At 54.8% G+C, this 12370-nt stretch overlaps 5 protein-coding genes across 5 annotated transcripts; 2 read left to right on the top strand and 3 right to left on the bottom strand.

Moving 5' to 3' along the window:
* Positions 1-670: 670 nt before the first annotated feature.
* On the top strand, positions 671-1256 carry LOC128135457 (histone H3). The gene has a single exon (XM_052774431.1). It carries the CDS (start codon positions 727-729, stop codon positions 1135-1137), a length of 411 nt encoding a protein of 136 aa, XP_052630391.1. The 5' UTR covers positions 671-726; the 3' UTR covers positions 1138-1256.
* A 252-nt stretch (positions 1257-1508) lies between these two features.
* LOC128135458 (histone H3) lies at positions 1509-2057 on the bottom strand. Its single transcript, XM_052774432.1, has one exon. The coding sequence runs from the start codon at positions 1999-2001 to the stop codon at positions 1591-1593; it is 411 nt and encodes a 136-aa protein (XP_052630392.1). The 5' UTR covers positions 2002-2057; the 3' UTR covers positions 1509-1590.
* Positions 2058-3534: 1477 nt separating this feature from the next.
* Positions 3535-4045, bottom strand: LOC128135476 (histone H2B 5). The gene has a single exon (XM_052774452.1). The coding sequence runs from the start codon at positions 3961-3963 to the stop codon at positions 3583-3585; it is 381 nt and encodes a 126-aa protein (XP_052630412.1). The 5' UTR covers positions 3964-4045; the 3' UTR covers positions 3535-3582.
* Positions 4046-4201: 156 nt separating this feature from the next.
* Positions 4202-4786, top strand: LOC128135469 (histone H2A-IV). Its single transcript, XM_052774444.1, has one exon. The coding sequence runs from the start codon at positions 4290-4292 to the stop codon at positions 4677-4679; it is 390 nt and encodes a 129-aa protein (XP_052630404.1). The 5' UTR covers positions 4202-4289; the 3' UTR covers positions 4680-4786.
* Positions 4787-5195: 409 nt separating this feature from the next.
* Positions 5196-5934, bottom strand: LOC128135513 (histone H1.10-like). The gene has a single exon (XM_052774503.1). It carries the CDS (start codon positions 5932-5934, stop codon positions 5272-5274), a length of 663 nt encoding a protein of 220 aa, XP_052630463.1. The 3' UTR covers positions 5196-5271.
* Positions 5935-12370: the final 6436 nt, after the last annotated feature.

Raw genomic sequence — 12370 nt, 5'->3', positions numbered from 1 at the left:
CTCGCCGCTCGGAGCCCGTCCTCGCTTCACCAAGGCGCGCTCCCCCGGAGAGAGCCGGCCCTTAAGCCGGGGCGGGGGAGCAGCCAGGAGACGTTCGCCTCACGCCAAACGCCGGCAGCGCCTTGCGCCTGCAGCGTTCCTGCCGCGGCCCTGCACCGCACGCGGTTACCGAGTGGCAGGACAGGGCGAGCGCTCGGGGGAGAAGGAGGCTGCCGTGCGGAGGAGCCTTTGGCAGCGGTCCCCATGCCGGGGGGGACGGGGGAGCGTGAGGGGGAGCGCGTCGGGAAGAGGGCGAGTCCGAGGCACGGGCGGCGGGGCCCTGCTACGCCGGTCACCTGCGGTGGTTCCTGCCACCTCCCCGCCTCCCAAACCGCTCGCTGCTCGTGGGGACGGTCCGCGCATATCTCCTCAGGCAGCGAGGGAGCCGGCGCTCCAGCGTTTTCTGGGGGGCCGGAAAAGAGCAAGCGGCCGGGCCGGGGCAGGCCGTGGCGGGAGGGGCAAGGGCGGGCCGGTTCGGCGGCTGCGGAGGCGGAGGGGGCGGGGCGGGCCGGGAAAAGGGCGGGTTTCCCGCCGTCGGGGGCCGGCTTGTCGCATGCTCGCGTCGCCCAATGGCAGCCGGCCTCGCGCGGACGGCCAATCGGCAGGGAGCTTCGGCTATAAATACCGCCGCCGCCGCGACGGCGCGGTGTCCGGCGAGAGAAAGCGCGTAGGGTTGAGTGCGGAGCGATGGCGCGCACGAAGCAGACGGCGCGTAAGTCGACGGGCGGGAAGGCGCCCCGCAAGCAGCTGGCCACCAAGGCGGCCCGCAAGAGCGCGCCGGCCACGGGCGGCGTGAAGAAGCCGCACCGCTACCGGCCCGGCACGGTGGCGCTGCGCGAGATCCGGCGCTACCAGAAGTCGACGGAGCTGCTGATCCGCAAGCTGCCCTTCCAGCGCCTGGTGCGGGAGATCGCGCAGGACTTCAAGACCGACCTGCGCTTCCAGAGCTCGGCCGTGATGGCGCTGCAGGAGGCGAGCGAGGCCTACCTGGTGGGGCTCTTCGAGGACACCAACCTCTGCGCCATCCACGCCAAGCGCGTCACCATCATGCCCAAGGACATCCAGCTGGCCCGCCGCATCCGCGGCGAGCGCGCCTGAGCCTCCCGCCGCAGCCCCTCCCCGGTTCCGGCAGGCACCGAGGCAGCCCACGCAGACCCAAAGGCTCTTTTAAGAGCCACTACGTCCACAATAAAGGAGCTGTTAGCGCTTTGTGTGTATGTTCAGTGTAAATACATAATTACCAAAACGCGACCAATTCGGTCGAAATTTCATTGAAAATAGCGAATTTAAATGCCTCTACAGTTCAATGTTTATAAAAACGCAATGAAAAGAAAGGTTTATCATTATGCTAAAAAGGACAGAACAGTAGCGGAACATATCGACGAAAATGATGAAATGTATAGGGATACTTTCATAGGTGTATTTTCATTTAAAAACCGATAATGTTAACAGCTCCTTTATTGTGGACGTAGTGGCTCTTAAAAGAGCCTTTGGGTCTGCGTGGGCTGCCTCGGTGCCTGCCGGAACCGGGGAGGGGCTGCGGCGGGAGGCTCAGGCGCGCTCGCCGCGGATGCGGCGGGCCAGCTGGATGTCCTTGGGCATGATGGTGACGCGCTTGGCGTGGATGGCGCAGAGGTTGGTGTCCTCGAAGAGCCCCACCAGGTAGGCCTCGCTCGCCTCCTGCAGCGCCATCACGGCCGAGCTCTGGAAGCGCAGGTCGGTCTTGAAGTCCTGCGCGATCTCCCGCACCAGGCGCTGGAAGGGCAGCTTGCGGATCAGCAGCTCCGTCGACTTCTGGTAGCGCCGGATCTCGCGCAGCGCCACCGTGCCGGGCCGGTAGCGGTGCGGCTTCTTCACGCCGCCCGTGGCCGGCGCGCTCTTGCGGGCCGCCTTGGTGGCCAGCTGCTTGCGGGGCGCCTTCCCGCCCGTCGACTTACGCGCCGTCTGCTTCGTGCGCGCCATCGCTCCGCACTCAACCCTACGCGCTTTCTCTCGCCGGACACCGCGCCGTCGCGGCGGCGGCGGTATTTATAGCCGAAGCTCCCTGCCGATTGGCCGTCCGCGCGAGGCCGGCTGCCATTGGGCGACGCGAGCATGCGACAAGCCGGCCCCCGACGGCGGGAAACCCGCCCTTTTCCCGGCCCGCCCCGCCCCCTCCGCCTCCGCAGCCGCCGAACCGGCCCGCCCTTGCCCCTCCCGCCACGGCCTGCCCCGGCCCGGCCGCTTGCTCTTTTCCGGCCCCCCAGAAAACGCTGGAGCGCCGGCTCCCTCGCTGCCTGAGGAGATATGCGCGGACCGTCCCCACGAGCAGCGAGCGGTTTGGGAGGCGGGGAGGTGGCAGGAACCACCGCAGGTGACCGGCGTAGCAGGGCCCCGCCGCCCGTGCCTCGGACTCGCCCTCTTCCCGACGCGCTCCCCCTCACGCTCCCCCGTCCCCCCGGCATGGGGACCGCTGCCAAAGGCTCCTCCGCACGGCAGCCTCCTTCTCCCCCGAGCGCTCGCCCTGTCCTGCCACTCGGTAACCGCGTGCGGTGCAGGGCCGCGGCAGGAACGCTGCAGGCGCAAGGCGCTGCCGGCGTTTGGCGTGAGGCGAACGTCTCCTGGCTGCTCCCCCGCCCCGGCTTAAGGGCCGGCTCTCTCCGGGGGAGCGCGCCTTGGTGAAGCGAGGACGGGCTCCGAGCGGCGAGCGCCACCGCGACCAATCACCGCCCTCTCGGAAGCCGCGCCGCGCCGGGCCCGCCCGCTGGGCAGCGCCGTGCAGTCCTCACTCAGGTCGGACCGACCCGGACCCGGCGGCGGCGCCGGGTCCTCCCGCCCGCCCACTGCCCCCGCGGGCCGCCGGACTTACGGGGCGCGGCGGAACAGGGCGGCGGAGGGAGAAGCGGGCGAGAGCAGGGGAAGGGCGCCGGGGGGGGGGAACACCGCGCTCGGGACCACAGGCGGGGCTGCGCCGTTCGGGGGCGAGAACGCCGTGAAGCGCTCCGGTTTGCTTCCCCCGGTCGCCCGCGAGAACGCTAAACGGTGTGTGTGCCGGGGGGGGGGGGGAGAAAGGTCCGGCCTGGAGCTTTTTGTTGCGGGGGAAAAAAAAAAAAAAAAGCAAAAAAAAAAAGCATAAGGTCATCGCGATCCGTCTGTGCTTTCGATGTATCCCTGTTCCCTTAGAGTGCCTCACGGGGAAAAAGAGCAAGCACCGCCTATCCAGAACACGCTCGATTCGGGCACTTCTTAAAGAGAACACCTACCTCGTTCGTTTTATTGCTCAACCTCCCCTAACCCGGACGCAAAAGTGAAACGGGCTCCCGGGATGTTTTCAGGGACTTGTGAGCATTCTCTGCTCCACCGAGAAACACATGTAGAACACAGCGTTTACGGCAAACGGGTACATGTGCTGGGTTCCTTACAACTGACAGCACTTTCACACCGTTACATGTCTCATCCCCGAGACAGCCAAGAACAAGTCACCGCAGCGTCAGCCCTTTTACTGAAAAGGTGGGTGGCTCTTAAAAGAGCCTTTGGGTTAGAACTGAGGATCCGGGAGACGCTCTACTTGGAGCTGGTGTACTTGGTGACGGCCTTGGTGCCCTCCGAGACGGCGTGCTTGGCCAGCTCGCCGGGCAGCAGGAGCCGCACGGCCGTCTGGATCTCCCGCGAGGTGATGGTGGAGCGCTTGTTGTAGTGCGCCAGGCGCGAGGCCTCGCCGGCGATGCGCTCGAAGATGTCGTTGACGAAGGAGTTCATGATGCCCATGGCCTTGGACGAGATGCCCGTGTCGGGGTGCACCTGCTTCAGCACCTTGTACACGTAGATCGAGTAGCTCTCCTTGCGGCTCTTGCGCCGTTTCTTGTCGCCCTTCTTCTGCGTCTTGGTGACGGCTTTTTTAGAGCCCTTCTTGGGCGCGGGGGCGGACTTGGCCGGCTCGGGCATTACAGTCAACCTTTCACTACGTCTCTAGTTCAAAAAAAAAACAACCGTGGAGTGAAGGTCAGCGTGAGCGCCCTCTTTTTATAGCAACCGTATGCAAATTACGGCTTCCTCTAGCCTTAGTTCTTATTGGCCGAGGGAGGTTTTTAGTCATAGGTCTCCGTAGTTCATCGCCATTGGTTAGAATTCGATCCGACTTCCCATTGGTTGTTTTCGCATCGTCGCCGTCTCAGCCTATCGAAACTCGCTCCTTTCGCTGAGAGGGGATATAAGGGCGAGTCGCGGCCCTGTTTTTATTTCCGTACGGCTCTTGGTGCTGAGTCGCTGTGATGTCCGGCCGCGGGAAGCAGGGCGGGAAGGCGCGGGCCAAGGCCAAGTCGCGCTCGTCGCGGGCCGGGCTGCAGTTCCCCGTGGGCCGCGTGCACCGGCTGCTGCGCAAGGGCAACTACGCGGAGCGGGTGGGCGCCGGCGCGCCGGTGTACCTGGCGGCCGTGCTGGAGTACCTGACGGCCGAGATCCTGGAGCTGGCGGGCAACGCGGCCCGCGACAACAAGAAGACGCGCATCATCCCCCGGCACCTGCAGCTGGCCATCCGCAACGACGAGGAGCTCAACAAGCTGCTGGGCAAGGTGACCATCGCTCAGGGCGGGGTGCTGCCCAACATCCAGGCCGTGCTGCTGCCCAAGAAGACCGACAGCCACAAGGCTAAAGCCAAGTAAAAGCCGAAGAACAACGCCCGGGAAGCTTTTCTCACAGAAACCCAAAGGCTCTTTTCAGAGCCACCAACAAATTCAGTAAAAGAGCTTGAACTTCATTAAATTGAAAAAGTAGCAAAAAGCCGCGGCGCGTTTTTGAACCGGTTGGCTGCGGCTAAACATCCTCATTAGCTGCGGGGTCCCAGGCTGTGCACACACCCCCCCACACACACACACAACACTCCCCCGACCACGCACCGCTTCCCTACCCCGTCCCGGGGGCGGGGCGGTGCTGACGGGGCTCCCGCAACGCAGCCCGGCCCTTCCGCAGCCGCAGCCAATCCCCGCGCCGTGCGGGCTTTCCGAAGCCGCCAGCGCGCTGCTCTGCTCTCCCCCGATCAGCGGAAAGGAGGTTTGAAAGCCGCCCTGAGGTTCGCTGCTCGCTCTGCCTGTCCCTGAACTGAAACCAAGCGCCTTCACCAGCGCACTACCATTCCCCAAACAGCCCCCCAACCGAGTGACAACTACAGTGTCTCAGCCCTTTTTGAGAATTTGGGTGGCTCTTAAAAGAGCCGTTGGGTTTAAGCGCCAAGCAAGAAGTTTCTTCCACGGGGGATTACTTCTTCTTGGGCACCGCCTTCTTCGCCTTGGCCGCTTTGGGCTTGGCCGCCTTGGGCTTGGCTGCTTTGGGCTTCACCGCCTTCGCCTTGGCCGGGCTCTTCGCTGCTGCCGCCGCTTTTTTGGGCTTGGCAGCCTTGGTCACCTTCTTGGGGCTCTTGGCTGTTTTCTTGGCAGCGGTGGCCGCTGGCTTCTTTGCTTTCTTGGGGCTCTTCTTCACTGCCGCCGCTTTCTTCGGCTTCTTGGCGGCGCTAGCGGGCTTCTTGGCTGCCGGCTTCTTGGGCTTGGCGGCGGCTGCCCGCTTCTTGGGAGCTTTTTCCTTTACTTCAGCGGGTTTCTTACTAAGACGAAAAGATCCCGACGCCCCAATACCCTTAGTCTGCACCAGGGTGCCCTTGCTAACCAGGCTCTTGAGCCCCAGCTTGATGCGGCTGTTGTTCTTCTCCACGTCGTAGCCGCCGGCGGCCAGCGCCTTCTTGAGCGCGGCGAGCGAGAGCCCCTTGCGCTCCTTGGAGGCGGACACGGCCTTGGTGATCAGCTCGGTGACGCTGGGGCCCGCCGGCTTGCGGGCCCTGGAGCCGCCCGCCGCCTTCTTCGGCTTCTTGGCGGCGGGGACCGGGGCGGCGGCGGCGGGCGCAGCAGCGGGCGCGGTCTCGGCCATGACGGCGGCGCGGGCAGCACTGGGCGGGGGCGGCGGCGGCGCCCCCATTTATAGGAGCGCGGCGGGCGCTGATTGGTGCCGCCCGCCCCGCCCCGCCCCGCCGCCGCCCGGCGCCCCGCGCTCCGGCTTGTGTTTCTTCGGGGATAATAAACCGGTTTTTTTCTATTTTATCTGTCACCAAATTGCCCCCTTTCCACATGTGGGAGGCCGTGGAAGTGCCTATTTTCGCCTGTCGGTGTCCTGTCGCGAAAAGAGTGGAGTTTGGGTAGGGAGGGGACCATAAATCCCGAGTCCTGGAACCGAACGGAGCTTGAGCGCACGAAAGTTTTGTTTTTCTTTGTAAATTAGAAATTCTCCTTCAAAGTTAACGTGAGACAGGAAAGTCAGTGTTAATCTTCAGAAGGTCTTTTTCACATTAGCGAATAAAGTGAACAGTTAGAATGTCATTCTTTAAAATAAAATGGTTTCAAAGAGAGTGAGGTAGCACAAACTCCCACAAGCTGTGCCTCCGCTTCTCTTACCGAGGTTCTTACCTCTGGCTACAGCGAAACACTCAATGAGGGATTTTTTTTGACCCGTGCTTCCAAAGCTAAAGTTTCCAGAGGCTGTGCGTGAAATAATAGACAGCGTATACTTTATTTATGTGAGAAGGGGCTTCTTTCTCTGCAACTCTTTGCTGTTGTTACCATAGCAAAAGGCTCTCTAATGTTAATGCAATAAATTGGGACATGAAGACCAAAGATGAAGAGGTCTGTGTCAAATCACTGAGCTTCACGTAAGTCTCTGGCATACAGAAACAGACCACACTCTAAATAAAGCACACAGTGTTGTTTCTGTAAAATCTGTTGGTATGATTCAGTTACATGGAAAAAAAAAATGGCAGAGATTGAGTCTGCAAGAGATGTGAATGCACCACTTTATTCATATATTGCTGCCAAGCTAGGAAGAAAGATTGCAGGGTTTGCTCACTGCTCTTTTGCCAGGTTACAGATCAAGTCACAGCAGCTTCTGTACATAAAATCTTCAGCTGCAGCACAAAGTGATTTTTCTATTATATAATATGCTATTATTATTAAATAGCACAAAGCTATTTATCTACAACATGGTGACTACTCTATTAGCATGCACACCTCCTTACCAGCTAAAATGTTGTATATATTTTCATGTCTCTGGCAGGAGCTCCTAATTCATTTACCTTGAAGTTTAATGGCCATCAGCCAGTTTAGCACCATCATATTGCTGCATTTGTACCTGATGTATACAAACTGCACTTGCACGGTTTACGTATGACACTGACCAGATGATCAACTTCACTATTTCAACGAAACGCAAGATCTGTGAGTGGAAAAATATCACTTCACTCCTCTTTCTGATTCCACTACAGGGAAGGCAAATGAACTTGTTGAAGATTTTGGGTGACCCTGCATCTTCAATTAATTCACAAAGTCCCATTCTTTAAAACTTCATATAGGCAGTTTGACCTTTTCTCGTATATTTATGGTAAAAGGGACTTTAGGAAAATAAACATATTTTTCTCTCCCACTTATGTTTCCTTTATAACTATTCCTCATCATTGAGGTCTCCTAGCTGAGGAGTTATCTCTGAGAGAGGGAAGGTGAATAAGGTGGCAAATTCAGCAAATCTGGATCTGGGCTTTCAAAGTTGTGTTGGAAGTGGGCTGGTTTATAGAGCAATGTTCACTGGGAATTCTACGAAGGCAAGAGAACTTGACTGTAACACATTTACTTCATATAGTAATAGGGGGCATAAAGAATTTAATAGTGAAATTATTAATGTCTCCTAATGTTTTGTGAAATCAGGCGGATGACTGTATGTCTGGTCCATCCCACCTAGGTCTGGTAAAAGCCCTGATGTCCTTTAAAAACTAAACTTGTTACAGTGTCTGTAAGCTGAATCTTTTTGTACTCACCAATTCTTTTCACATTACCAATGCCAATACTGGGGCAATGCCAATACTGGGGTTGGGACAGAAGCCTTTCTACCTCACAATAAAACAATTTCCCCCATTTTCTGCAACTCTTATTTTGCAAGAGTAATAATGCAGCACAATAGCACATTTTCCTCCAGTCTGTAATTTGATATTTTCAAGACTGTTTCCTTACACACACACAGTCAGATGGAATACAGCTGTATGTCTAAATCTTGTATATCAGTGATAACTACAACACCAACCGTCTCCTGAGGAAAAGCTTCTCAACATGTGCCAGAGCAACACTGTAGCGCATTGTTGTAGTCCTTGTCTTACTCCTCTTTTGAGGCTATCGATCTCCATCAAATGTTAAATGGCCTTGAAGTTGGTTTTTGTAATTATTTTAAGTGTTTCTACTTATTTGATTTTCCACTTATGTGTTTACTCCATTATTGCCTTCCTTTATTGTTAAGAAGACAATATAGTCTCATGACCATGTCACAAGCAGTCAAGCCATGTGTATTAGGGGGAGGATGCAGAAGTACCAGAGAAAAATCAAGGCATAGGAGGAGAGCTGAAGAGTGTCACCTCATTCAGTAGTGAATACACCAGGACAATGATTTGCCCTCCTCCCCCAAATACTACTATTCCTTGTGTGATTAGCAGCACGAAAAGCCTGATGTTATGCCCCAGAAGTCGTTATTCTAGTCATGATCAGGCTTAATTAGGATACATGGAAGTAGTACACATTTCCCTGCAACGCAGACACAAAAAGGGAGCAGATAGGGAGGACACTTGCTGGGAGAGATTCTCCCTCCCTCTTATGCATTTGCCATCACAATTACAGCAAGTTTTGCTGCCTCACCTTAGACGAGGGGACCCGCAAGAACAACAGGACCTCAATGGTATTCCACGTTGCCCGTCTCTACATGATCTGTCAGAATGAACAGAGATATCTCCTAGAGTAACAAGGATTTGCCAGCAAATCCTACAGAACATTTTTTACTGGTGCTACCAATGTGAGCCAGCTCAGACTGCAGAGCTAGATCTGAAAGCCTCTTTAGAGCACTTCGCAGCCAGCATGAAAAGTATAGATTATTATAACCGGTAACATATGCCTACTAACTTGAAAAAATACATAGTAATCCAAACTAAACTTAATGCCTGCAAGACAACAAGCAATTTTTGCAAGATTAAGGTAATTCTCCATTTATTGCATGTCCCTTTTGCGATACTTAACCTGTCACTAGGTGACAAAGCATAGTGGCTACCACAGATGACATTATAAGTCCTAGGAAAAGCACCTTACAGAGATTCAGTGTTCAGCTGTTTGTACATATACTGAGGATAATTCTTCCTGAATTGTTTGCTCCTTTTCCTCCCATTCCTTCTGACTTTTCCACATGAGTATCTAACTGCACTGCATTTATTCATTTCACATTGCCACACCTTTCCCAAACGCGTAAAGCCCATCCCCATTTTGGAGGTGGAAGAACTGAGAGTTACTTCTCCACATTTCTTAAAAATGCAGTTACTTGGATCCTCCAGTTTTTGTCTGGTTCATGTTTTCCACCCTCCTCCTGCTGAGGCCCAGCTATATATGTTAATTCTCACCATTTCCTGTCAGCAGAAAAATGGTTCAGAGATGATTCATCTAATTTTGCAGGGGAAGAAACAAAACCTGTTCAAAATGCAATGAATTTGTCTGCTCATTTTAACTTTTAATTCGTCACAAATCTCATCTCTCTCCCACACACACACACAGGCCAGGCCAGGACGTCGGTCTGCAGGTGGGGTCAGGATCAGGCCCGGTGAGAGGCTCCGGGGTCAGACGCAGCCCCAGTCCCAGCCCCGGGCACTGGGCACCTCCCTGGTGCAGTGGGGCCATGGCCGGGCAGGGCTGTGGGGAGCTGGAGACTGGCACTGCTGCGGCACGACGGCTCCGAGGGGCTGAAAGGGGGTCCTGGGACCTGGGCAGGGTGCGGGGAGCCCCAGGAGATGCTGGGCAGGGACAGGCAGGGCTGGTGGTGCCCTGATAGGACCCCTTCGTGGTGTAGCAGGGACTATAAAAGGCTCTCAAAGCTACTGCTTCAGCACCCCTCTAGATCCAGACAATAAAGAGCAATTTCGGCCAAGTTGCATGCAAATGCTTGAGCACAGTCCCAATAGACAGGCAAGTAGATTTCCACTATAACAAAACTCTGCTGCCACTTGCGCTTACCGTTGACATCGGATGTAGTCACCAGCTCTAGGTTCAAGACAGCTGAGAACAACGGTTCCTGCACCTCAGTTTAGCGATCCCCAACTCTTTTGTCATCAAACACATCAAAATGTGGGAATGGCTTGGCTGACCTTGTATAGGGCCCACAGTTACCAGTCAGTTGGATCTGAACCACCCTTCCACCTTCATTTCATTGACCCTCACAGGGAAACATCTTGAGACATTTTGGACTAGCAGTAGCCAGCTTCAGTTGCCAAACTGTCCTTCTAGATAACAGCATTTCCATCCCCTCCAGCTCAGTCACAAAACCCAAAAGGGGCCAGTAGAAAAAGCCATTTGTTCCACCTTGTAGCTGCTATCTGGAGAAAATGCTGACCCACAGTTTTGGTCTGGATGACAATGTACAAGTCTCCCTACTAACCGTCGGTGGGAACTCCCATCCTTTCCCATGCCACTCTGAACCATGACACTCACGTCACAGGGGTGCCTCAGCCAGTTTTGTTTCTTCTAAGGCAGCTGGTCTCCAACTTTTGGCTGGCGTGCAGCCCTTGGGGCTCACTTGCTCCCCATGGGTGCCCACCCTGGGCAAGGAAAGGATGACTGCCTTTACTTACTATCAGCAGCTAAGCATATTAGCTGTTCTGTGATTAATCTAGACACTTAAGAGCTGCCTTTTGGACCTGTTTCACTTCTTGAGTGCTGTGACCCACAGTTTGGGAAAAGACTTGCTTGCAGAAGAGCACTCACTGCATTTAGGCACCTCCTCAGCCTCCGTGGAAAGATCCTGCATTACTAGCTTTGTTCCTCCTTTCCTAACTGATAGCTTTATCTCTTCTCACTTCCCTCCTTCCACCATCAGTGGCCCGCAGTGCCCAAATACAACCTGCGACCCCCTCACTTTCTGCAGAGAAGGCAGGGAGATGAGCTGCCGCCTCACAAAACCAAGCTCGCAGTGGCTCAGCACAGGTGGGCAAACGTCCCTGGGGGAGAAGAGATTGGCCGCTCTGCCTGTGCTGCTGGAGGGCAGGGATTGCAGATGGCGTTCCCTGCACTTTTCCCAGAGGACGCTGGGATGCAGAGTCTGCAAAGGAAAGGAGCAGTTTGGCACAGATGTCCAGCAGCTGAAGCGCTGCCCTGAACTAAGTGCAAAAATAGCTGCTGGCATCACTGCACCTGTGAAAACGGGGAAGCTACGTGGAGCTGGGCAAGCAGACGTCTTCAGAGAAGAGCTGGAGGAGGAGGAATACTTCTGGTGGGCTGTTTTGCCACCTTCTTTCTGAGCATATGTAAGGTGTGTTATGTAAAGTGCTTAGTTTTGGGACCGTGAATACACCCATGTCTCTTGTTCCTTTTCCACTAGACTCCTCTGGTAGTTTTGAACTGATGAACAGCTGCTAAGAGGTTTTTAAAAATTACCTGCATGGAGCAATATTCTTTCCTTATTGCTGGCATGTATTCAAATGAGAATTCCTATGACAGCTGTCCCATCACTTCCATATTCAGAAAGAAAATGAAATTCTGTCCCAGGGGCCTTACAAGGGAGAGTCCTGTTGGCCTACTGATGCCTTTTCTTTTCCAAGAAATATAAAGAAAAGAATGCTGTGGCCTTGCAGGCTAAATTAGTATTCCTCACATCAAGCTGTCTAGAATCAGAAGTATGATATACACTTAAAATGGGGAAAGTCTCACCCTCCAGTCTTGAAGAGGCCCAGAACAGGGGAATTTAAAATCATGGCCTGATCAGCATTACAAAAGCTGTGCTAGGTCCCTGGGTAGCCTCAGGGAGCAAACACTCATCTGAAACTGAGGCCACCTACACTCACCATTTGGTTCTGCCCACGAGGCAATGAGCAAACCACCAGCTTCCTCCCTACCTCTGGTTCCCTGCACATCAGGTGATAACAGACACCTCCCAAGTTTGTTGAAATTGTGGCAGAAGAGCAAGAAAGTGTGAGTTGGCTGTAGCTTCATGCTGGTAATCAGAGGTCCTGGATCCAAACTGATGTGATTTTTGAGTATACTTCAGGAAATTCGTCAGCCACTGTATGCTTCCTGAAACATAAAAGGTGGTGAGAAGTAGGCGGCCCAATTACCAATGCCTACTTACAGTCTACTGTGCTAAGGAGGAAAAGACTCCTACTGAGGAAGAGATTTTTAGGGAAAGAGACTGCTTTTTGCTAGGTTCCTTCATAACCACCCACTGTGGGAAAACCTGCCTATAGAATGGCTAAAGAGGAAAATGTGTTTCAGATGCAATGCTTGGTCTGTACTAAAGCTGAAAAAAG

The sequence above is a fragment of the Harpia harpyja genome, chromosome 23 (assembly GCF_026419915.1).
Source record: "Harpia harpyja isolate bHarHar1 chromosome 23, bHarHar1 primary haplotype, whole genome shotgun sequence".
NCBI lineage: Eukaryota > Metazoa > Chordata > Aves > Accipitriformes > Accipitridae > Harpia > Harpia harpyja.
This window is presented reverse-complemented; position numbering and strand designations above follow the sequence as displayed.

Excerpts from the sequence above, each read along its gene's own strand:
- LOC128135457 (XM_052774431.1), top strand. The coding sequence starts at position 727 with ATGGCGCGCACGAAGCAGACGGCGCGTAAGTCGACGGGCGGGAAGGCG.
- LOC128135458 (XM_052774432.1), bottom strand. The coding sequence starts at position 2,001 with ATGGCGCGCACGAAGCAGACGGCGCGTAAGTCGACGGGCGGGAAGGCG.
- LOC128135476 (XM_052774452.1), bottom strand. The coding sequence starts at position 3,963 with ATGCCCGAGCCGGCCAAGTCCGCCCCCGCGCCCAAGAAGGGCTCTAAA.
- LOC128135469 (XM_052774444.1), top strand. The coding sequence starts at position 4,290 with ATGTCCGGCCGCGGGAAGCAGGGCGGGAAGGCGCGGGCCAAGGCCAAG.
- LOC128135513 (XM_052774503.1), bottom strand. The coding sequence starts at position 5,934 with ATGGCCGAGACCGCGCCCGCTGCTGCGCCCGCCGCCGCCGCCCCGGTC.